This window comes from Sminthopsis crassicaudata, chromosome 1, assembly GCF_048593235.1.
Source record: "Sminthopsis crassicaudata isolate SCR6 chromosome 1, ASM4859323v1, whole genome shotgun sequence".
NCBI classification, from domain to species: Eukaryota; Metazoa; Chordata; class Mammalia; order Dasyuromorphia; family Dasyuridae; genus Sminthopsis; species Sminthopsis crassicaudata.
The window spans coordinates 404,910,611-404,934,563 of record NC_133617.1 but is presented as its reverse complement, the minus strand read 5'-3'; the positions used below and the strand labels follow the sequence as shown (position 1 = coordinate 404,934,563).

Sequence of the window (23,953 nt, the reverse complement as noted above, 5' to 3'; positions counted from 1 at the left end):
CCAGATAGTTCTTAGTTATTTGACTGAGGAACTTTAGTTTAAAAAAAAAAAAAAAAAAAAAAAAGAAACTAAAAAAGAGGTCATTTGATGGTTAGAAGAAAAGTATCTAAATTTATCACTTTCCCTCCTAAATTTGCTGCTTCCCTCAGCTATTTGATCTATGACATACTAATGACTAGAAGCTCAAGTCAAAGAAATTTGTGCAATAGACCTATCATGATACTTTTCTGCTTAATGTTCTTCAGTGGGCCAAGGATCCTTTATCTACTATATAAATACAAACTTATTAGCCTGGCATTCAGAACCTTATACAATCGGTTTCTAAATTATCTTACCAGCCATATTTCAGTAGAAGGAATAGCAATTATCCCTATATGTTAATGCCCAATCCAAACTAGACTTTACACAGCAATTTGAATCTCCTCTAGCCTCTTCCTACTTTCATCCTCTAGTGAAGGATATCCCCCAAGGCTGGAACAGGACCACACCCCACCTCTTAACACCCTTCTTTTCCTTTGGAGACCACCTCAAGTTTTACCTTTTTCATAATTCTTCCTGCCACAAGTGATCCTTCTCTTCTTTGACTTTCTCAAGCCATTTTCATTTCAGCTCTCCTCCTTTCTAATATGTGTAACAGTTATTTGTGAAAAACTTCTCCCCTTATTAGAGTATAAGTTCCTTAATGGAAAAGGCAGCATTGTTTTTTATCTTTTGTGTGCCAAGTTCCTGGTTCAGAACCTTTCACATAACACATAAATAAATAAAAAGTATGTTGAACTGAATTGAATTGTCAAGAGAATCAATGCTTTTTATTTCCTCTGTTAATGTTCCCCTCTATTTGCTTACTAAATTATGACTTGGTTATATTTCTAAAATTATTGATTAGATTTGCACATGTAGATTCCATACCAAACATTTTAAAATATACTTGAAAAGATAGCAAAGATAAAAGAGAAACTTTGGTTAACCTACCTTTTTCACTTATTAACTGCCGGGCTACTTCATTTTGGAATACATCTAAACTCATTGTATCCTCTTTCATGTGGAAAAGTATGAGAAAAGGCAGTCCTTCTTCTGTCAATTCCTGTATAGGAAGTATTAAATGAAAATTGTTATAACTTTTCATTTAGTTCTAGTTATATTCTAGAATTTAGTAGAATAGAAATATTTTAAAAACAACCCAACAAAAGCAGCATGCAACAACACAAAAATCCCATGGGAAGAGTCTAAATATAAATATTGACAGCACTACTCTTAAAGCAAGAAGGTCCTAAGTATAAACAAAACAACTATTTTTCATCTCTAACTTCTAAGAATTATAAGAATGACAGACTGGGGCAGCTAGATGGCACAGTAGATAGAGCACCAACCCTGAAGTCAGGAGGACCTGAGTTCAAATATGATCTCAGACACTTAATAACATTTCCTGGCTGTGTGACCCTGGGCAAGTCACTTAACCCCAATTGCCTCAAAAAAAAAAAAAAAAAAAAAAGACAGACTAAGTCCAAATCATGGTCCATCAAATTCAATAATCTTTTCAGGTAGCACCAAGAGATATTCTGTGAGGTACTATTATTGTCTTAAGGGACATCGCCCCAAACATTCTTGACTTCCTTTTATTCTTTATCAATCTGTACATTATTTTTGAATCTATCTTTATCAAAGCTATTTCTCCTTCTAGTCCTATATTTTGAGATTCAATGACCATAAATAAAGATGGCAAGAACATTGGGAGTTAGAAAACTTACATTTTGTCAAAGATTAGTTGAATAATTTTGGACATAGGACTCAGCTTTTCTGGCTATTTCCCTATATCTAAAGTGAAAAGGATTAGACTCAAAGATCTTTAATGTCCTTTTCAAATGAAAAACTTGTATGATTCTATGTTTGTCCTATCCATACCCTTTTCACTTCTTTAGATTTCAATCATATCTCTTGTCTTTTCATCTTTTTTTGATTTTTAAAATGACTTAGTAATCTTGAAAGACCAGTCAGCATAAGATGGTTTTATTTTGTATCTTGGTGCCTGGAGATAGTTATAGATTCCATTTAAAAGTAGACTTGTACATTACTGGAAAAAAAAATGCTGCAAGATTTGAACAACTGTTCAAATCAATCAAGAACTTCTCCCCTATTCAATTCAATCAGTAAGTGTTCCTTGAGCAGTTCTATGTACCCAACAGTACAGAAATTATAGATTAATATAAAATATGATCCTTATCTTTAGAGAATTTATAATCTAATTAGGGATGTGGCGCTAACTGATAAAACAAGATGACAAGATATACTATAACTGAATATTAATACACTGGAATTCTAGAAAAAGTGAGATTTGTACAATTTAGAGTAATTAGTCAAGGCCTTGTTTCAGAGACTAAGCTAAGCTAAGACTTGAAAGATGAGTATGATGCAGACAAGGAAGGAGAAAAAGAAGAGAGGAAGAAAGTTTTACAAATGGATGGGGATCAAAAATTACAAGCAGAAAGTATAGGTATAAAGAGCAATAAAAAAACATACACAATCCAGAGTCCTTTCCATCATTTTTGGGAGCTATAAAGACTTGTTTGTCAAAATCAAACAGCTCCTAAATGTCAGAAGTGAGATCTGAACCCATATTTTCCTGACTCCAAATTTAGTACCTGATATACTTCCTGACAGCATGACAGCAGTGACTAAATGCACTACTACTCAGTCTACCTCTCTCTATATATGTGATATATCTATTATATATACCTAAAACATATCTTAAAAAAAAATATATATATATGTATACATATATATATATATATATATATCTTTCTTCTTTTGTCAGGATCTGTGGTGTCAGTGGCATAGAGAATTCCCAGCATGGAAACCAATGAAGGTCAGCAACTATTAGTCTCAGAGAGCCGTCTATGTCTCTACCACTAAAAGGTAATTTCTCTTCCCTCTCTCCATCTTCCCCCTTCCCTTACTTTCTCTTCTTTTCTTTTCCTTTCTTTCATTCATCTCTCTGTCTCTGTCTTTCTGAAAGAAAATATCAGCTGAAACTTACTTATTGGTCCTTTTTGGATTAGAAGATCAGTGTCTTTATCCACTGGTACTAGATTCTTTGGCTCAAATAGAACTATTTGGAAAGGCCTCTCTGTTACGTAACTGAATACACTCCTAGCGGGCTAGATAAACTAACCAATGTGGATTAGTTTGCACAGGAAAGGAGGGAGATATGCTAAGACAATGATGTCTAAGACAGGATTCTGATAGGTTTATATTCAAAATAGATGTGTACAAAAACTAGGGTATAGATACTTAACCAAGAGCAAATAAAGACTAGTACCATTTATTTGTAAAAATAGCATCACAAAAACTAAAACTCAAAATGAGCATAGTCTTATGAAAAATGCTGAAAATAATAAAATGGGCTTTGAAATCTACTTTCCAAACAAGAAAAGGAAAAAAAGGAAGGAATAAACCTATTAATTAAGTGGTGACATTATGTTAATGGACAGCAAAAATAAATAAATAAATAAAGATAAAGCTGCTTAACTATCATTTTGGTTCTAAGTTCTCTGAAAAAAAGAATGATCTTCAGGCTGGAAGGAGTAAAACAAATATAGTTAAAAGTAAGCCACAGCCAATGACTGATGAGAATATAGGGAGAGAATACTTAGCAACTATAAATTCAAACCTCTTAGTGTGGACAAATTAGGCTGCAGGATGATCAAATAACTCAAAGATGTTATATGAAAATCAATTGGGGTAATCTGTAAACTATAACTGAGAATATAATGGGTGTGCTATAAGACTGATGGAGAACTTTCCTCAATTCTTTTTTTTTTTTTTTAAAGGGGAAAGAAGGTAGATTCTGCCAGCTACAATGAAGCAAACTTAAAAGTCAAACTCAAGCTAAATTCTAGAAATCCTGAGCATAAAGCTTGTCAGCACATAAGAAGATAAGTGAAGATCATCAAGATTAGAATTCACTAAAAATAAATTATGACAAACCAAGCTTATTCCTGATTATGATACATTTAATGGATTTTTAATGGTCTGAATTAAATTGAATGTTATAGATGTCCCCTATCTAGATTCAGCAAGGCTAGGCTTTTAAAAAATCTCTTATAAGTTTTATAAAATGTATCAATTGGCCATAAAGATTACTAAGTTTAATATCTTTTGCATGAACAAAATAATGCACCAAGAAATATGATGTATGTATGGGGAAGAAGGGAGGATGATGTCCAAAGACAGAGGGAAGTCTAAGGGATATAAAAGTATTTACAAAAAGACTTTTTATAGTAGCAAAGAACTAACTAAAAGTAAAGTGAACTCCCATTGATTGGAGAAAGAGCTGAACAAACTCTTCAAACTCTGTGGAAGATGAATGCAATAGAATATTACTCCACTGCTTTAAGAAAAAAGGAATAGGGAAAATTTTTTTAAAAATGAAGAGGCCATATTTACTGATACAGAGGGAAATAAGTAGAATCAGGAGGCCATATAAAATGTTCTAAATAACATAAAAGACAATAATATTTAAAGTTACATTAGAATAACAACCAATACAGCCACAAGTCTTGACAAGATTTTTATTTTAAATTAAAGATTTTCGTTTTCAAAATATATGCATGGATAATTTTCAATATGATTCATCCTTGGCAAAACCTTGTGTTCCAAGTTTGTTCCTTCCCTTTCCCCTACTTCCTCTCACACATGACAATTTAAATGTGCAATTTTTCTCCATATATTTCCACAAATATCATGCTACATGAGAAAAATCAAAAAAAAGGGAAAAAAATGAGAAAGAAAAGAAAATGCAAGCAAAGAACAACAAATAGAGTGAAAATAATATGTTTGATCTATAGTCAGTTCCCACAGTTCTTTCTCTGGGTGCAGATGGCTCTCTTCATCACAAGACCATTGGACCTGGCCTGCATCATTTCACTGAAGAGAGCCATGTCCATCAAAATTAATCATCATATAATCTTGCTATTGCTGTGTACAATGATCTGGTTCTGCTCATTTCACTTAGCATCAGTTCATGTGTTGACTTAAGAAGATTAACGAAGAACAACACTTACTTCCCTCTTGGCAGAAAGAGAATAGCATATACATGCAAAATAACACACATTTTCAGATGTGGTTAAGACATATCTGTTTGTTTTGCCTAATTATATTTCTTTCTTACAAGGAGAAGTTATGAAGTTACCAAGGAATAACTAAAGAGCATTAATATAACTTTTCTTCTTTTGTCTGTCTTTTGGGGGAAAAGAAAAAAAAAAAAAAAACCAAAAAAACCTCTTTCCAGGAAAGAGCTATGGTTCAAATTTTTGTCTATTGCATTCCACAATTAAGAGTTCTAAGGCATTTTGAAAAATGACATTACATTGTACAAAAAAAATCATAGCAGAGTCAATATAACTTGAAATGTTGTGATAGGTAACCTTTCATCTTTAGAAATATTAATCACAATATATAGGAATTTCTTTCTTCTTCTTTTTTTTTTTGCAGCACTAGTTTATTCAAACAGAACCAAAAAATAGAGAAATTCAAACCAAAACTTTAAACCAAAGTTACTATAAACATATGATAATTACGGTGGAAAAACTACACTGAAAATGCTCCATGACAATATAACAAAAATTAAATACCAACCATCAGTTTCACATATTGAAATGCAAATTAAGATTTTAAAATTCTACTTAATAGTTTCTGGCTAATACTAAAAATGCTGAAGTGCTGTTAATAGTATATTGTACAAAAAGTCCAGAATAAAATATTTATTCTTCCCTTAAACGGATCACATCATCAACTTTGACATTTTCTACAAAACCTGAAATACAGTAGGCACTAAAATACTGAGGATTATAATTTCATTTGTATAGAAATTCTGTAAAGTACTGTGTGTCTCAGAGGCACAGTATTTTACAGAATTTCTATACAAATGAAATATATGTATAGGATAATCATTCAACTTTGTCCAACAGTATTTAAAACAAATTTTAAAGATTTTAAAAAAAATTCTTAATCATACTTTTATCTCTGATGTGAGGATCTGTCATAGAGAGCAGATGCTAGAAATAAATCTAAAATCAAGAGCAATTATTTCAAAAATTTCAGGATACATCAAATATATCTAAACCTTCATCTCCCACTACTCCCATATTGTTACATGGTTTTTTCCCCCTTATGGAAGCAAGCAGATAAAAAATAATGGTAAATCACTATCGTCAGATACAGATGAGGAAATTGAGGCATGATAGTGATTTATTATTTATTCTGCTATTAGTTATGTGATCCTTAAGCTGAGTTGACAGTATATTCAGATTTCTTAAGTTTTAGCAAGTGCTCTTTTTTCTACATCAAAGAATAATAAGAAAATATCATCCTTATGTAGGTGAAAGATCCACTGACTGATGTCAGAGGATCAGGATGAAGATCCTACCTTTGATGCTTACCTGTGCAACTCTAGACAAATCATTTAGCTTCATCTAGACCAAAATATGGTTAATGGAACTGAGTAAGAGAAGGGTTGCTAAATGTTTAAAAACTAGCTTTTGATATAATCATAGTAAAACTAAAGCATTTCGTTAGATATAGAATCACAGAATCTTAAAACATCTAGTCTAATTTATATATATAAACAAGAACTGAACTATCTGAGAGGGGATAATCCAGCCATTGCTTGTTTTGTTGGGGCTGTAGGGAAGAAGACTAAACAAATCAGTCCATGAAAGGCTCCATTATTCATAATTATAATAATATCAGTAGGAACCTTCACTTCATTGTTGCTCAACAACCTTTTCACTAATCTTTAAGTGACTTCTTGTCATGTTCCTCACAGCTCCAAGTTAGAAATAGGCTCCATATTTCTTTTCTCTTCATAGTTTCAATCACTACTCATACACCCATCTCCTACTTCACTGAGACTATCAAGGCCATCTGACATGGCCTACCTCAAAAAAATCTCAATCTATTTTCTATTCCTTCATTCTCACTTGAAGAAAAGTCCAGACCAATGTCTTTCTATGCCCCTTTCTAAGTTTGTCTTCATAATATTGTCAACATATAAGCTATTTTCCTTGTTCAACTCATTTCATTCTGCATCCAAACAAGTCTTCTCAGATCTTTGAAACTATTCCTCTCATCATTTTTTCTTAATAGCTTTTTATTTTTCCAAATACAGTTTTCAACATTCACCTTTTGCAAAATCTTGTGCTCCAAATTTTTCTCCCTCCCTTCTCCCATCCCCTCCCATATATAACAAGCAATCCAATGTAGATTAATGCAATTTTTGCAAACATATTTCTCTATATATTTTAGAAACTCATCATTTCTTACAGCAAAATAGTATTCCATCATATTTACATACCAAAATTTGGTTAAGTCATTCCCATATGACACACACTTTAAATTCCCATTTTTTGTATGCACAAAAACAAAACAAATCACCTCTAATTGTTTTGGTACAGCTTCAGTTAGAATTTGTTTTACTTAGAACTAGTCTTTTCCTTGATCTACTTTACTCCTTACTCTCACTCCTCCCCCCTCCCCCAATTTGTCTATTAACTGAAAGATTCTTTCAGGATTCAACTTTGTGCATTCTTTCTTCCTTTGACCAATTCAGATGAGTGTGAAATTCAAGTGTTATCCACCACCCTCCATTCTTTCCTCCTCATTTTTATGGATTTCTACTTGCACACCCCAATAATGTGATATCATTTTTTCTTTACCTTTCTCTTCCTTCCCTTGCCCCCAGTACTTCTCTTCCCTTTACATTCTTCTGTTAAAATCATCAACATATAAGAGAACCACTCCCAGGACTTCTTTCTAATTAGGTTCCCTCTATGATTCTTAATAATTATAGCGTCTTGAGAGGAGATGCACATCACTTTTCCATGTTAGAATATACATAGTGTAGCCTTGTTTCAACTCTTATGATTATTCATTCACATTTACCTTTTTATGTTTCTCAATCTCTGCTTTTGCTCTTCAAAAGCTCTATCCAGATCTGGTCTTTTCATCAGGAATGCTTGTAAGTCTTCCACTTCATTAAAGATCCATTTTTCCCCTGTAGGATTACATTGTTTTAATAGATAAATTATTCTTGGCCATAAGTATATCCATTGTCTTCTGGAATATCATATTCCAAGCATACTCTGATCCTTTGTAGTTGAGGCTTCTACATTATGTATAATCCTGATTGTGGCTCCTCAGGACTTAAATTCTTTCTTTTTGGATGCTTGCAGTATGTTTTCTTTGTCCTAGAAGCTTTGGATTTTGACTATATATGTTCCTGGAAGTTTTCATTTTGGGGTTTCTTTCAGTCTTCTGAAAGTGATTCTTGCTATTTGAGTTTTGATTCTAGAGATCCAGGAAGTTTTCTTTTTAAAATTATTATTATTTCTTGAAATATGATGTCTAATCTTTTGTTTTTAATATAACTTTCAGATAATCCAATGATTCTTAAATTATTTCTTTTTGATATGTTTTCCAAGTCAATTGTTTTTGCTATGAAACCTTAAGTTTTCTTTTTTTTTTTCAGTTATTTTTTTTACTTTGTTTTACAATATTATTGTTATGCGGAATCATTAACTTCTATCTGGTCTTTTCAGCAAGTCGTTGCTTGGGTGAGATTTTTTATCTATTGTGACAGTTTTTAATTCACTTTCCAATTCTTTCTTCCAAAACTCTTATTTTTTTCCCCATTTTCAATTTTTCTCTAGTACTCTTATTTGTGCTCCTTTGAGGCTATGCTTGTTAGGCGTTTTGAAGTCATTCTCTTCTTCTGGGTTTATATTTTAAGCATTTCAGAATTCTTTTTTTCTTTTTTGTCACTCTTCCAGCCTATTTCCTTTATGTTAGGATTAGGCTCCACTTATTTCTCTAAGGAATGTCTGGGCTGTTCCTGCTTTGATTTCTTGGAGATACTGTGTTGTATTTATTATTCCAGTCTTTCAGGAACAGCTCAAGAAAGAATCTATAAACTTGCAATGTTCCCCAAGTAATCTGATCCAGAGCACATTCTGGTCCCTACACCCAAGTTTTATAAGTTCCAAATCTGAGTTTGGGCCTGAGCAAGATGGGCCTGTGGACTTGCTTTCTTTTGAAGTTTCAAAAAACTGTTTCTGGATTAAATTACTATTAGTCAGTTGGAAAGATCTGCTTGTTGAATGTAACTGAATTGTGTAAACTTCTCTTTTGTCTGGGATTCCCTCTCATTTATTTCTCTTCAGGCTTTAGACTGAGCTAGAAGATCCTTTTCACCTCCAGGGAGCCATTTATCTGCTACCTGATTTGAATTAAATCCTTACTGAGGATAGAACCCTGGGCCTGTTTGCACTGCTGATTTTACATCACCACTCCAAGGAGCCCAGAAATTGTGACTGCTGAGTAGCTCTGAGTAACACAAATGTAGACCCCCTCTACACTGGACCCTGGGGCCTGTTGTAGCCTATGACACAACCTTTCTCTGCCTTGGAATGTTCTGTGCCTGGCATGCTCTTACCCAGACCTTTATCCTGAGTATCCACACACTTTTTTTTTTTTAAATCTATTTTGATGTGGGCTGAAAAAAATTACTCTGCAATTTTTTCTTGGATTTCTCAAACAGGATTAGTGTTACATTTTCTAGATCTGTTTGGAGGATTTAGGGAGGGAGAAGAACAACTGTTTTGTTCTTCTTCCCTATGCTCAACATCTTGGCCCACACATCCTTCTAGGTCCCTTTTCAAGATAACACTTCTATATTGTAACTAAGAACCAAAAGATTTCTACTATGTGTCAGGCACTGAGGATATAAATATGAACAATGACACAAGGAATGTTCATTCTGATGGGAGAAATAGTCACATAAGAAAATATATAGCATAAACATGAAGTTAATAAACAAAATATATGTACAAAATAGTTAAATACTTAAGATAGTTCAGGAAGATGTAGCAATTGAGGGAAACCAGAAACATATGCTGAAGATGGTATTTGAGCTGCATTTTAAAGGAATACATAAAGTGGAGGCAAAAAAATAATAGATGCTAGGCATCAGAGATCATGAGAGCAAAGTTATAAAAGATGGAAGACTAGATCACAAAGGGGGAGGGTAAGCAACATCTAATGAGGTAAAAGTGCTAGATTGGGGTCAAGTTATGTGGAGCTTTAAAATTTAAACAGAGCTATGTATATATTTTATTCTAGAAGCAATCAGAGCCACTGGAGTTTGCTGAATAATGGAATCAATTGGTTAGATTTGTTCTTCAAGAAAACTGCATTAGTTGCAGTAATTTTGAACTATATAATTGTGATAGGAGACAGAACCTCAGGGCAGACACTAGAAATGGATATATAGTTCTGGGAGTTATCTCCATAGAAATAATAATCCATGGGGTAAACGAATAATTCCAAGAGAAGGGAGGAGGGGCCAAGGAACATACAAGGATATGGAAGGATATAGAAGGAGATATAGACGATGAGCCAGCAAAAGTTATTGAGAAAAAGTAGCAAACAGGTGAATTGGGAAAAAATAATGTTATGAAGCCAAGAGAAGAAAGAGTATTAAGCAGGACATTTGGTCAACTGTTAAATACATCAGATAGATCAAGAAGAATGAAAGCTAAAAAAAAAGTATCAAATATAGCAATTAAAATTATTAATAACTTAAGAGTTTCAGTTACATTTTTTAGAATGACAGAAGGCTGCAAACAGCTAAAAAGTGAATGAGAAGAGAGTAAGAAGAGGTAATGTGTAGATGACCTATTTAGAGAATTTGATTTAAAAAAGGAGAAAAGATATAGAACTATTAGTCTGAGAGGATTCATAGAATTTACTAAAGATTTTTTTAATGATGGGGAAGAGTTGGGGATATTTGAAGACTGTAACAAAAGAACCAATATACAGAAAAATGATCAAAGATTCAAGAGAAAGTTTGAATGACTTAAGATACAATCTGCTGAAGATCACAGAAAGAGTTGGGACTAATTTCTTTTTAAAAAATTCATAATAGCTTTCTATTTTTAAAATACATGCAAAGACAGTTTTCAATATTCAGCCTTGCAAAACCTTGTGACCAATCTTTTCTCCTTTCCTCCTTCCCTAGATAGGAAATAACCCAATATACATTAAACATGTGCAAATCTTCTAAATATATTTCTACATTTATTATGCTGCACAAGAAAAATCAGATAAAAAAAGGAAGAAAAAAACGAGAAAAAAAAAAAAAAAAAACAACAAGCAGGCAAACAACAAAAAAAGTGATCTACATTCAGTCCCCACGGTTTTCATTCTGGATGCAGATGGCTTTCTCTATCACCAAGTCTATTGGAATTGGCCTGAATCACTTCATTATTGAAAAGAGCCAAGTCCATCACAGTTGATCATCACATAATCTTGTTGCAGTGAACAATGTTCTTTTGGTTCTACTCATTTCACTTAGTTATCAGTTCACATTAAGTCTCCCCAGGCCTTTTTGAAATTATCCTGCCGATACAAATTCCTTTTCTGCCAAATTGATAATTAATCTTCCCAAATATGTTTGTTACATAATAATTTCATTTTCCTAAAGATTTATCAAATTCATATTTTAATATATTGTTGGCTCATGTATTCTATTTCATTAATTTATTTGTATTAATTTGTCTAGTACCATACAGTTTTGATGACAATTCTGATTTCAAGTCTGGGAATCTAAAACCTCAACCCCTTCATTGGCATTTCTTTTCAGTATGCCTCTTAATATTCTTGCCAAATTATTTTTGCATATAAATTTCATTACGGTTTTATTTAATTCCATTAAGAAGCTCCTTTATATTTTAAGGATACTACATTAAATCATGAAAGGGATAGGGGCTGGATTTATGATTTCATTAGCATAGGGAATTTCTGGGTGAAGAAACTCCTTCTTGAAAGTTGAAGGGCAGACAACACCTTCTCTGCAATTTATAGTCTTTTAGAGAATTTCTTAAAGCACTAATAGATTAAATTTTTTTGTTTAGTCAGTTAAGTGTCATAAGACTGACCTAAAGTCAAGCCAATACCAGCTTTCTCTCCAATATAACAAGTTTCTCATTGCATTAAATATATGTTAATTTGAGGGTTTTATTTACTTTATTAAGATGAAGCATTCATAAACTCTGAATGTCTTGTTTATACTGATACCTAGACTTCCATATCTCACTTCTAAACCCTTTGAAATTTCATTCCATTTCTACTACTCTATTAAATCTGCTCCCCTCAAAGGTTAAAAACCCAATCTCCAAATGAATATTAAAGGTAAAAGAGACCTTAGGGAACTTTTATTTCAACGCCATCTGTTAAAATGAGAAACATCTATGTTCCGAACAAAAAAGTAGTTTGTCTTAGGTGACAGACAATAAAAGGCAGAAGCAGGATTCAGATCAAGACCTTCTGAAAACAGGCAGAATTTAAGGCCCAGGACATTTTCATTTTTGTCTCTATGATTTGCACATGTTATACACAGTAGGTACTTAGTAAGTGCTTGAATTCTATAATACCATATTAACCAATTAATTGCTTTTCTTAACCTACTTGGCCCTTTGGACATACCTAACTGTCCTGATACTTCTCCTTGGCTTCTGGGACCCAAATTTTCCCTGTTCTTAAGTCCTTTTCTGGCTCTTCTTCCTTCTATGTCCTCATAGTATTTCCCCAAAACCTTTCCCTGACCCTCTTCCTTCTCTCATGTACTTCCATTATTACTTCTTTGTAGATGGTTCCTAATTACCTACATATAGTTCATGATCTGTTGCTTCTGATTCCTCCCAACCCTCATTTTCTTCAAACTTTGCTATTACTAACAAGAACACCCAGCCGCTGAGACTCACAACCTAGTTGTTATCCTCCATTCTTCAATCACAAACATGCAACCTAATGGCAAGGTCTGCTGATCTGTCTTTCACAGATGACACCTTCTCTCCTCTGACACAGCTATCACCGTGGCAAAGGTCTTCATCACATTACACCTGGACTACTGAAACAGCATTTTTGTTGGTTTCCTTGCCTCAAGTCTTTCCCACTACAGTTTTTCCATTCAATTGCCAAAGGGATTTTCTTAAAGTACAGTTCTGAGCCTGTTATGTCCTCTACTCAATGAATTCCACTGGATCCACATTACTTCCAGGATCCCATATAAAACCTCTTTTGGTTTTTTGTTGACTTGACACAAGTATCTCTATGTGAGCATCATGGCAATACATCAAACCTACCTATTATCTATCAAACTTCGGTGCTCTGAGGAGGACAAAGCCAACTCTATAAGGTTCAGTCCAGGGTCTGAGGATGCTTGAAGCCTGCAGGATTCTTGGGGACCAGCAGAGGGCAACAAAGTTCTATCTGCCTTACATGAAGTGACTGTCCAAAGCTAGGGAAATTTTGTGTGTGTGTGTGTGTGTGTGTGTGTGTGTGTGTGTGTGTGTGTGTGTGTGTGTGTGAAAGAGAGAGAGAGAGACAGAGAGAGAGAGAGAGACAGAGACAGAGACAGAGACAGAGACAGAGAGAGAGAGAGAGAGAGATTAGGGATTATAAAAAGTCTGTTCAGGTCTTTTGGATTAAGTCTTTAGCCCAGTCAGACATTTTACACCTACTGCTATGAAAATCCTTTGGTGGATTCTTGAAGAATCCATTTGGCCTGAAGAAAAGGTGTCATGATAAACCTAAAGCAGCATTTAAATTTAGGCTTCTTTGATAATCACAGAATTAAAAATGGAAAGGGACACCAAGTATATTACTATACACACACACACACACACACACACTGATCTATCTATCTATCTACAAAAGCATATATGTGTGTAAACAGGAAGATCAATAGTCTGCTGATGATTATCAATACTCTATTGAGATAAAGTATTTGATGATGTTACTCTTGGCTATATAAGATGGAAAAAAAAGTCCATTTGATTTACTGGTACTGGGGACTCATTTTGACAACTGGGCATTTGATCCCTTCCAGGTATAGCAACCACAATTTTTAAGTGGTTTAATTACACCACTACTTTTATATCCTATGGTATCTTTCCACTGAGATATAATATTAAATTAAAAGGAACATGATGGTGAGGGGAGAGAGGGTTTCTAAGCAGGAACTCAACTTAAAAGAGAGGCCCTATATATACCAAATTAGAAACTTATACAATAAAATGATTTTGGATATTTGATAAATCAGAATTTAAGGCTTTTTTTGTTGTTTTTGTTGAGGCAATTGGGGTGAAGTGATTTGCCCAGGGTCCCACTGACTTGCTACTGCTCTATCCACTGTGCCACCTAGCTGCCCCAATGTAAGCTTTCTTGATTTTGAAAGACCACTCAAAAAGTCTTCATCTCTTTTTTAGGTTTCTCAGAGAGGCAACCAAGGTAGAAACATGTAGAACTGAGGCATTGAAGGAAACTCTCCAAGTTTTTCAGTTTTAGAAGTGACTCTCGCTTCCGGGGAGAAGGGGAAGGAGAATTTATGTAGACTCCATACTGCTCAATGATGTGTTCCAGGAATTCCATTTCTTTTCCTGTAAAATGCATACTTTATCAGTTTTGCAAATAGCTTGTTGTGCCAGGGGTAGGATACACTAAATTTAGACAAGATGTTGATTAGGGCTCCAGTAACTATTTTAGGATGTTATCCAGATAGGGCCTATATTTCTATTACAGTCAAAGCATATTAAGTTTATAAGGTGTCCTATGATAAAACCATAGTGGAATTATAACTCATATATAAGCTTCTATTCTAACAGGTCATTGAACTGAAAGGTGATTTTTCCATTTGCTTTCTTCCTTTATCAATATAAGAACAGTAGTCTCCTCAAAGGTCCAGTTTCATGAACACTTATTCAGCAAGTCAGGAATTAGCAACAGAAGTTATTAATCTTGCATCAAGATTAAATTCAAGATTTTACGGTTTGAACAATTAGAATTTCCTACTTTTATTTTTGACATTCAGGATGGTATGCACAAAGTAAATGAATTGACAAAATTCTAGTACATCTGATTTTCCAGAATTGTTGGAGGGGCTGTCAGATCTCAGTAAGAGGTACTTGACTGGCATTGTTTTACCCAGCAGGCTATTAGTAGCAAATGCAGACTGCAAAAGCAGGTTAAACACCTCAATTTGCAAGGGACTAAACATGTTCAGATATTTCCTGAAAAGACCAAGGCAAAAATAGAACGCAGAGAGGAGTTGACTACAATGTTGAGGTAATAATAACAGCAGCTAGCATTTATTTGGCACTTTAAGGTTTGCAAAGCACTTTTAAAATGTTATTTCATTTAATTCTCACAAAACTGCCTGTGAAGTAGGTATGATTAGCACTCTCATTTCCCAGATTAGAATACTAGGGTTCAAAGAGTATCAAGGACTTGTCTAGTAAGCATCTGCAATCTTTCAGATTCCAAGTTCATTATTCCATTCACTATCTCAGAAGACTAACTGGGAAAAAATTAAGCCTCTTTGAATTCCATACAATTGCTGCATCATATGCCTTTAGAAACAATGCAGATCAGGTTCCATCTGTTCTGACAAGAGATATACCTGCCACTACAGTTATGGACATAACTTATAACTGCAGAAATATTTGCCTCTAAAAGACCAAAGGTAGATTAATGACATTTCTAGAAAGTCCCAGAGTCTCCTCGATCTCAAGTCTAGAGCAATGTTTTCCAAATCAAATTATATTACAAAGAGCAATGTTTTCCAAATCAAATTATATTACAAAGCATTAAAACATCTAAATTTCCCCTCAGTGACAACTTAAAATTAAATAAGTATAAAATATATATTAAATCCTGCATTAATAGTAAAAAATTTTCCCTTATTCTTATAACTGAAATAAAATGCAAATCCACATTAAAAAATTATAGCTATATGTACATAAATGCCATAAAAATATAAAAATAAATTGAAAATTATCAGTATTATTACTGCTCTATCTTGACAATTTTTCTGTTCTTGAAATGTGACATCAAAATGTAGAACAGGGTCAGACACCAGCTGATTTCTTTGCTTTGATTTTTATTATTGCTAAAAAGGTTTCTTGCTGAGAGTAATTCCAATGGCAATTAAATATAAAGCCTCTAAAAATGATTTTTCAACAAATAAGCACTAAAAAGATTCCTTTGGTCATTTCAATTCAACAAATTTTTATTTGGAAAAATAAATTAATTTTCTACTTTTGAATATTTTATGGTGAAGTTTTGCTGGCTTCATTTGTATTTGAAAATACATCTTCACAAATGGCATACAATAGTCTTTGCACATTCTTCTCTAAACCAAGCCAAACAATAAGCCCTATTTAAAAATAATTGATGCTATACATCTATGTAAAACCTAAGAATTTAAGCATTTTTTTAAAGTCAAATGCAAAAAAAAAAAAAAAAATCTTACCATTTCTCTTCCAAGAATAATAATAATAAATCAAATAGTTTGTATTTGCTTATGTTTGACAAAACAAAATCAAGCAAAACTTGACTAGTAGCTCTCTGAATGGAAGACAAGATATGGTTGGAAAACCAGTCAAAATGGCAGAGTAAGAAGAAGCATTACAGAGAAACTCCCTCACCAACTACTCAAACAAAGATTTAATGGAGGAAAAAAACCCTGGAAGATTGCCTTTTTTTACAAAGATTACAAATTCTACCCTCAGGTAAGTGACCAAGGCAAGGATGATGAAACAGTGGTGAACCAGGAAAGTAGAGCCAGCCCACAAGAACAAAACAGGCCAGTAGCACTGTCCCACTCTCCCTAAAATCTGACTATAGATTAAGGATTCAAACTCCAAGGCAAAGAGCAAGACTGCAACTCAATTACTTGCATCACAAAGGAGTTCCCAGAGCCAGATCCACTAAGCAGAATAAGACTACTGCTTTTTGTTTTAATCCAGGAGGGGGAATCGTCACACATGCAGGCCCTGATGCATAACAGGGCTTCAGCTCCATCATTTGACATAAACTGAGCATGATACTCTACTATGTAAATCTGCATCTTTACTGTCAAGATCCAAACCAGGGTATAGAATGGCAGTGATCAGACTGTGCCCTTGATTAATCCACATGGGGTCTGCTGAAATTCTGTAGCATACTCACTAAAGCCAACACTGTCCTTAAAGAAAAACAGTGGCCGGACACTAGTAAAACAGGACAAAACCACATAAGGCCATGACAGTCCCAGCAGGAGTGAACAAATAATATAAATTGAGACCTTTAAGGGAAAGGTTTGGAGAGGCCCTGATATGAACTGTGTCCCCTTTAATCCCTGGGGGAAAGGTGATTGGGGTTTGAAATGCTCCTCTAGGAGGAACACATCCTTCTGTCCATAAGGGACACTTCTAAAATAAGTAATCTCATTTTGAATTAAATTAAATTGAATTGAAAAGCAATCTCCTAGATTCATCAGGTGATAGGCCCACCAAAGATCAAAGCACGTTTGCAATATTCCTGATAGGATCCTGCCCACTAAGAAAGCTGTCTTCTTGGAAAAACTCTCCTGCCAGGATTCTTTGCCCACTAAGAAAGCTATCTTCTTAGGGAAATAAATCCCTTTTTACCATAGACTTTGGATTTTCGAATTCTTTCACAAAAGACCTGCGATATAGACGAGAGGGGATCTCTTACCCTCAATTCTTTTACCTCATCACAATGTCTGGACCTAATAAAAAATCCCCAAATAATGGACTAGGAGTGCATATTGAAGTAATTTTTTTTCTCCTTTCTTTCTTTTCTTTTCTTTTTTTCTTTTGCCAGGCAGGGTGGAAAGAAAAGAGAAGAGAAGTAGGAATTTGTTTTATATTGAAGAAGGGACCCCAAAACTTTTTTTCTCTCTCTGACTTTAGGAATGACCCATTAGGTAAAACACTTGAAACTCCTTGAAGGAGAAAATCTCCTTCAACCCTGCCTCAACAGAGACCCCATCCAAGGGGTTCAGCTTCATTCTGTTATCTAGGTGGGACTGGTTCAGTCCTGAGCTAAAGAATTCCAACCCTATTCAACTGAAGATTTTTCTATTCAATTCAGGTGGGGCTAGCCAGCCCAAGCTGAAATCCAGCTTGTAGACAAAAAGAGCCAACTTGGGGCTCAATCCTTGCAGAAGTCCTAATATGCCATGCCATGCTATGCTATGCCATGCTATGCTAAGGAAACTTCTGCCTACTGGAATAATATTCTACCCTCTCTTTATCTCCTTCACTTATTTCCCTAATGATACTTTTTGCCTGTCGGGATTTCTCTAAACTTTACTTCTCTGCCAGAACTCCTCCACTAAGGAATTCAGCCTTTCTATTCATGCATAGTAAAGGCTGACTTCCCAATGCCATAATAAACCTCTTTAATCAGTCTAGCCTTTTGGGGTTTGTAAATTCCTTTACAAAGAATCTCTAAGCTGCCAGAAGGGGGTTCCCAAAACTCCCTACCTTTGTGCTGAATCCCAAGGGGGTGCAAGGGAACCTAACCTCTCCATCTGGTTCCCCTGAACCCCCAACCTGCCACTAGACCACATCATTTAACTCCCTGACCACCAGAAAATGTAATCTCATTCTGGTTCCCTAAATCTAGACCTCACCATTTGGTTCCCTAATAAAAGGGAACCCCAAAACCTAAACTTTATCAGTATGATATATTTGCAATGGGCTTTGTTTTTCTTGCCTTCTCAATGGGCAGAAAAAAAGAATATAGAACTGAAAATTTAATTTGATTTAAAAAAAGAGAAAAACTTGGATATTGAGAACATAACCAACCACAATTCCAGAGGACTCATGATGAAACATGCTGCCCACCTTGACATAAAGAGGTAATGGATTCTGAGTGAAGATGGAAGCATTTTTGTTGGACATGGTTAGTATGAAAATTTGTTTTGATTATACGTGTTTGTAATGGATTTTGTTTTTCTTGCTATCTCAATGGAGAGAAGAAATGGAATGAAAATAATTCAGAGAAGAAAAAATAAATTTTATATTAAAAAAAGTAATTATGAAAGAAAATCACCCAGATTTATTAGAGGAGAGGAAAGTGAAAATAGAAAGAATTCATAGATACATCCTGAATGAAACTCCAAAATAACAATTCCCTAGAATGTCACTTCCAAAATCTGGAGCTCTCAGGATAAAGAAATTAAATTTTTCTTTATTTTTTTCTTTAACTACAAACAATTTGAGAGAAAGTTAAAAAAAAAAAAAAAAAAAAAGAACCATAGTCAAGATCACAAGCTTTAGCAATAGCTACTATAAAGAAGGGTTCTGAAAGTAAAGAATGAAAAAAATTTAAAAAGCAAAAAAAGATAAACATTTACAACCAAGAATAATTTATACAGGAAAACTGCATATAACTCCTTCAGGAGAAAAATAGATCTTTAATGAAACAGAGGCCTTCTAAACATTCCAGATGAAAAGAGTAGAGCTGAATGGAAACTTTGAAATATAAACAATGTAATTAAGGGAAACACAAAAAGGTGAATACAGATGAGAGATCAAAAGGAGCTTTGAAAGGATGAAATGTTTACGTACAAATAGGAGGGGAAAGAGAACTGTTACCTTGGAAACCCATTATCATTAAAGACCATAGAGGAAGTAAGGACAGAGGAACTGGGAACAGATTTTATAGGTTTTGAAGATTTTAAAAGAAGAATGGAAGGGAAAGGAAAAAGGACATAGGAGGAGAAAATGAACAACAGGGAAATGTCTCACATAATCAGAGGGCATAAGTAGAAGTTTACATAAACATGGAAAGGAAGAGGGGATGGGGTCATTTGAATCTCATTTTATCTGAATTGGTAAAATCAGGGTAGAGTACAAATAAACACAAACACACACCCATACATATAATTTCGTACAGAAATGCATTCAACAGAATAGGGAAATGAGAGAGGGAAAGGGAGAATAAAAGAGAGAATAGATTCAGGGAGAATAGATTGGTCACAAAGATAACAAACCCTAAACTCTGAGAGGGGGTTCTGAAGAAGGCTTTAAAAGGAAAGAACCTATAATTACAAATTCTGCTTAGTCTCCAACTGCACAGAACAAAATACTCCCTGATAACCTCCCCACCCCCCATTTTCTAGTTTTCTTGTGTATGTTGTCTTTCCCTATTAAGACTTTTAAGTTCCTTGAAAGCAGGAACTGTCTCTTTTTTTTAATTTGTATCCCCAGTGCTTAACATGGTAGCTGATACACAGGATGCACTTAATAAATATTTACTGAATTTAATTGAAAGAAAAAGTTTAAGAAAACAGCACAGAAATACACAATTAGCCATCAAAACTGTAAATATGAAGGGCATGAATCACTGATTGGAAAAAGGATAAGAAAACAAAATCCAACAATATGTTGTTTATAAGAAGACTGATATGGAATTAAAATAAGGGGCTAGAGCAAAACTCTATTTTTCCTTAGCTAAACTTAAAAAAAAAAAAAAAAAAAAGAGGTAGCAATTATGATCACAAATATGGCTTCAGTAAAAATAAATTTAAATTTTAAAAATTAAAAGGAAAACTACATTTTGCTTAAAGACAATATTGACAATGAATTAATTATAATACTTAACATATATGTACCAAACAGCATTGCATTTAAATGGTTAAAAGAAAAAACATAAGTTATAGGAAAAAATATGGTTTTATCTGGAAATATAAATATCAGGTGCTCAATAAAAAGAACGCTAAGAAAACTGTCACCTACTATCTGTAAGACCTAGGGCACTTAATATATTAAAACTTGGTTTTCTCATGTTAAAAGAGATGATCTCTGGGATCACCTCTAGCTCTAAACATATGGACCTTTCATTTCTATCTAGGAGTTAAGAGCATCTCAGAAGATTATAAAAGATTCTTAAGCAGCCTTATGAACTGATAAGCTAATGTATTTGTAACTAGATGTCATTATGACTGAAGCAAAGGTAAAATCCCTTTACAGCAAACAAAATGGAACATTTAATCTGGTTTCATGAAGTTTAACAGCTTGAAGACACATTTTTATTACATTGGCATAATTTGTGATTTATCTACTATGAATTCTGGGTTAGGCTTCTTTGCCCAATCTCTTGGCCTCTTGAAAGAAAGACTCAGCAATTATGTACAATTTAGGGGACGGAAGGTAGTCATGTCATTTTGTACAAAAGACTATTTTACTTATAATGAATGTATTTCAAAACAACTCACATGGGATAAGAAAAGCAAGACCTAAGAATTAGCTGGGCTGAAACAGAAGTTTAATTTTTCAGTCTTTATTTCTTTTATATTTTTGTATCATTTAGGGATTTGTTTTACACTGGCATAAGACTCAAGAGTTTAGATGGATTTTATTTTGGTGGATATTTAGAATGGGGAGGGGCAAACAAAGGGGTAACTAACTACGTTATTTCCATCTTCACTTCAAACAGCACAATTATTCTGATACAGATTGGAGGTAGTATTTGTATATAACAAATATACATATATATGTTTATATTTATGTATGTGTATACACACATACACATAAATAAAAGCCTTGTGGCACTGTATAGAGAAGGTGTTCATAACATATTTTGGCAGAAGTCTAGAAATCCTTTCTCAGAATAATGTTTTTAAATGTATAAAATAAAACACAAAATTACAAAGGAAACAAAAGGTTAGTGAAAATAAAGATTTAATTTTCTCTCCATCCAAGTTCAATGACCCCCCCAAAAAAACAAAGATGTTACCTAAACTATCCCAAAAGAGATAGCTACAAAGACAACACTTTACAAACCTCAAAGTACTACATGAACATAAATTATTATAACTGTCATTGTAAAATATGATGTACAAAAAGGATTATAACTTTAGGTAATTATATTATTACATAATATAATATGTAATAATTAAATTATATATATAGGTAACTAAGGTATATGATTTTATAATTTTAATTAGTTTTATAGCCATGTTAATTTTTATTTAGATCTAGATTTTAATTTATTGTGATCTCACAATGTCAGCATTCCTTCCATCATTTTAGACCCCCAACCTTTTCACATCCTGGTAGAAGGTATTCAGAAGCAGCTGTGGCTAAAAAAAAATCATTCCCTATAGTGGCCAGTCTTCTGGCGATACTCCTTTCCATATTTAGCTATGCTGGTCCCCAGATGACATGTATGCATATAGTTTACTATTACCATTTTTTTCTAACTTAGTAATATCTGCCAGAATTTATAGTTTGAATAATCAAAGATCACCTCCACGCACAATGAGACAAAAAGGCTTCATTTTGACTAAGATTAAATCTATGTTAAAATGGTTAGGAAGCCATTAAGGCAGTAATTTCTTTTTCTCCATCTTTAAATATAAAAGCAGACAAACAAATTATTTCTACATCTGAGGAATGCAGAAACTTAGTTCTTGGATAAATATAAATTAAAAATACAATGCTGAAAATTCCATACCTCTCCATTTTCAAATGTTATTTCCCGAACAAGAGGAACACATTTATCTTGAGTCCAAGCATAAGCCAAGTCAAAATTTGTTAGAGATCCCAGGTACACCATATCTGGAGCATTTTCCTGTTAAATAAAGAAAGTGAACCAAAATTTTGGTAACAATTCTTGCAGGTACTTGGAAAGTACAACAAAGATATAAGAGAGCATATCAAATCAATTCCCTGGCTAACTGATTGTTAAAATTAAATTATTTATCAAGTATGTACTGAATGTCTACATAATGAACATGTGGGCACTGTATGACAAAGGTAATACATGAACAAGAAAATAAGCATAAGAGAGTGTTTGTTTTTGCTGAGGCAATTAGGGTTAAATTACTTGCCCAGGGTCACACAGCTAGGAAGTGTTAAGTGTCTGAGACCAGATTTGAACCCAGGTCTTCCTGACTTCAGGGCTGGTGTTCTATCCACTGTACCACCTAGCTGCCCTGACAATGTTTTTTAACAAAAAAAAAACAAAACAAAAAAAAAAGTACTAAAATAGCTAATTATTTAAAGTCAACTCTACTGCAAAGAGGAAATCTCCACTGGGCTGGATTTATTGTTGAAATGCCAAATGTACACTTGACCAAAAAATTATTTTATGGAGAACTCATACAAGGCAAGCACTCACAATGGTCAGAAAAAGTGATACAAGGACACTCTCAACGTGTCTCTTAAGAACTTGATAATTAATTGTATAACATGGGAGACACTGCCACAGGACCACCCTTATCAGGGAAGGTTCTGTGCTCTGTAAGCAAAGCAGAGTTGAATTAGTTAAGAAGAGATGTAAAATGCTCAAAGTTAGAGTCTACCCCAAATGTTCACAGGGACGATTTATGTCTGACCTGTGACAGGGCACTCTGATTAGTCTGATCAGCCATAGTCAGACACACTGTAACTCAACTCTTAACATAGTGATGCCATTTGGTCCTCTTCGTTAATGATGGACAACAACCAACCAACTAACTATGGCATACATCAAAATTTCATAAAGGGGAAGAAAAATGAACCAATACTAGATACATGCAATATTTCAAAGGAATGTCTTTAAAACAGTAACTAATATTTATATTTTCTTTAAATTTCCTACATTTTTAAATGATTAGATATATTTAAGCATATCAAAATCAAGTATATATCATATTAAGTCATGCAAATTAATAAGATGCTTCCTGGATACAACTTGGGTACTAAATTGTATCCCAGCAGAATACTATTTCGTGTTATTGAATAAAATACATAAAAGTTCTCCCCTCTCTCATGAATTGTATAAACATTCTATCCTAAAACGTAGTCCCTAGAAACAAAGTAAATGCTTAATAAATGTTAAGTTTCCTTTCTTCCAAAAATTTAATAATAAAGCTAAATGTAGTTATTTAGATTTTTTTTTTTTACACACATATGATTCATAGAGGTAAGAGCTAAAATACCATAGATAACCAGATTGCTTTTCCAATAAACTTACCCCTGGTGGTTTGTAGATTATGTTGTCTCCACTAAATCTTTCTGGTTTTGAAACAGACCTAATAACAATAAAGAAGTAAATGAAGATA

At 33.7% G+C, this 23,953-nt stretch overlaps 1 protein-coding gene across 1 annotated transcript in view; it reads right to left on the bottom strand.

Annotated features, from left to right (window-relative positions):
• ERP44 (endoplasmic reticulum protein 44) overlaps nucleotides 1–23,953 on the bottom strand; it is a 116,004-nt gene that overhangs the window by 24,215 nt on the left and 67,836 nt on the right. Inside the window, exons 7-9 of the mRNA XM_074280079.1 lie at nucleotides 23,866–23,923; nucleotides 22,363–22,479; nucleotides 973–1,084 (exon numbers count right to left, since the gene is read on the bottom strand). Coding sequence (XP_074136180.1) covers nucleotides 973–1,084; nucleotides 22,363–22,479; nucleotides 23,866–23,923 — 287 coding nt within the window. The remainder of the gene's footprint in view (nucleotides 1–972; nucleotides 1,085–22,362; nucleotides 22,480–23,865; nucleotides 23,924–23,953) is intronic.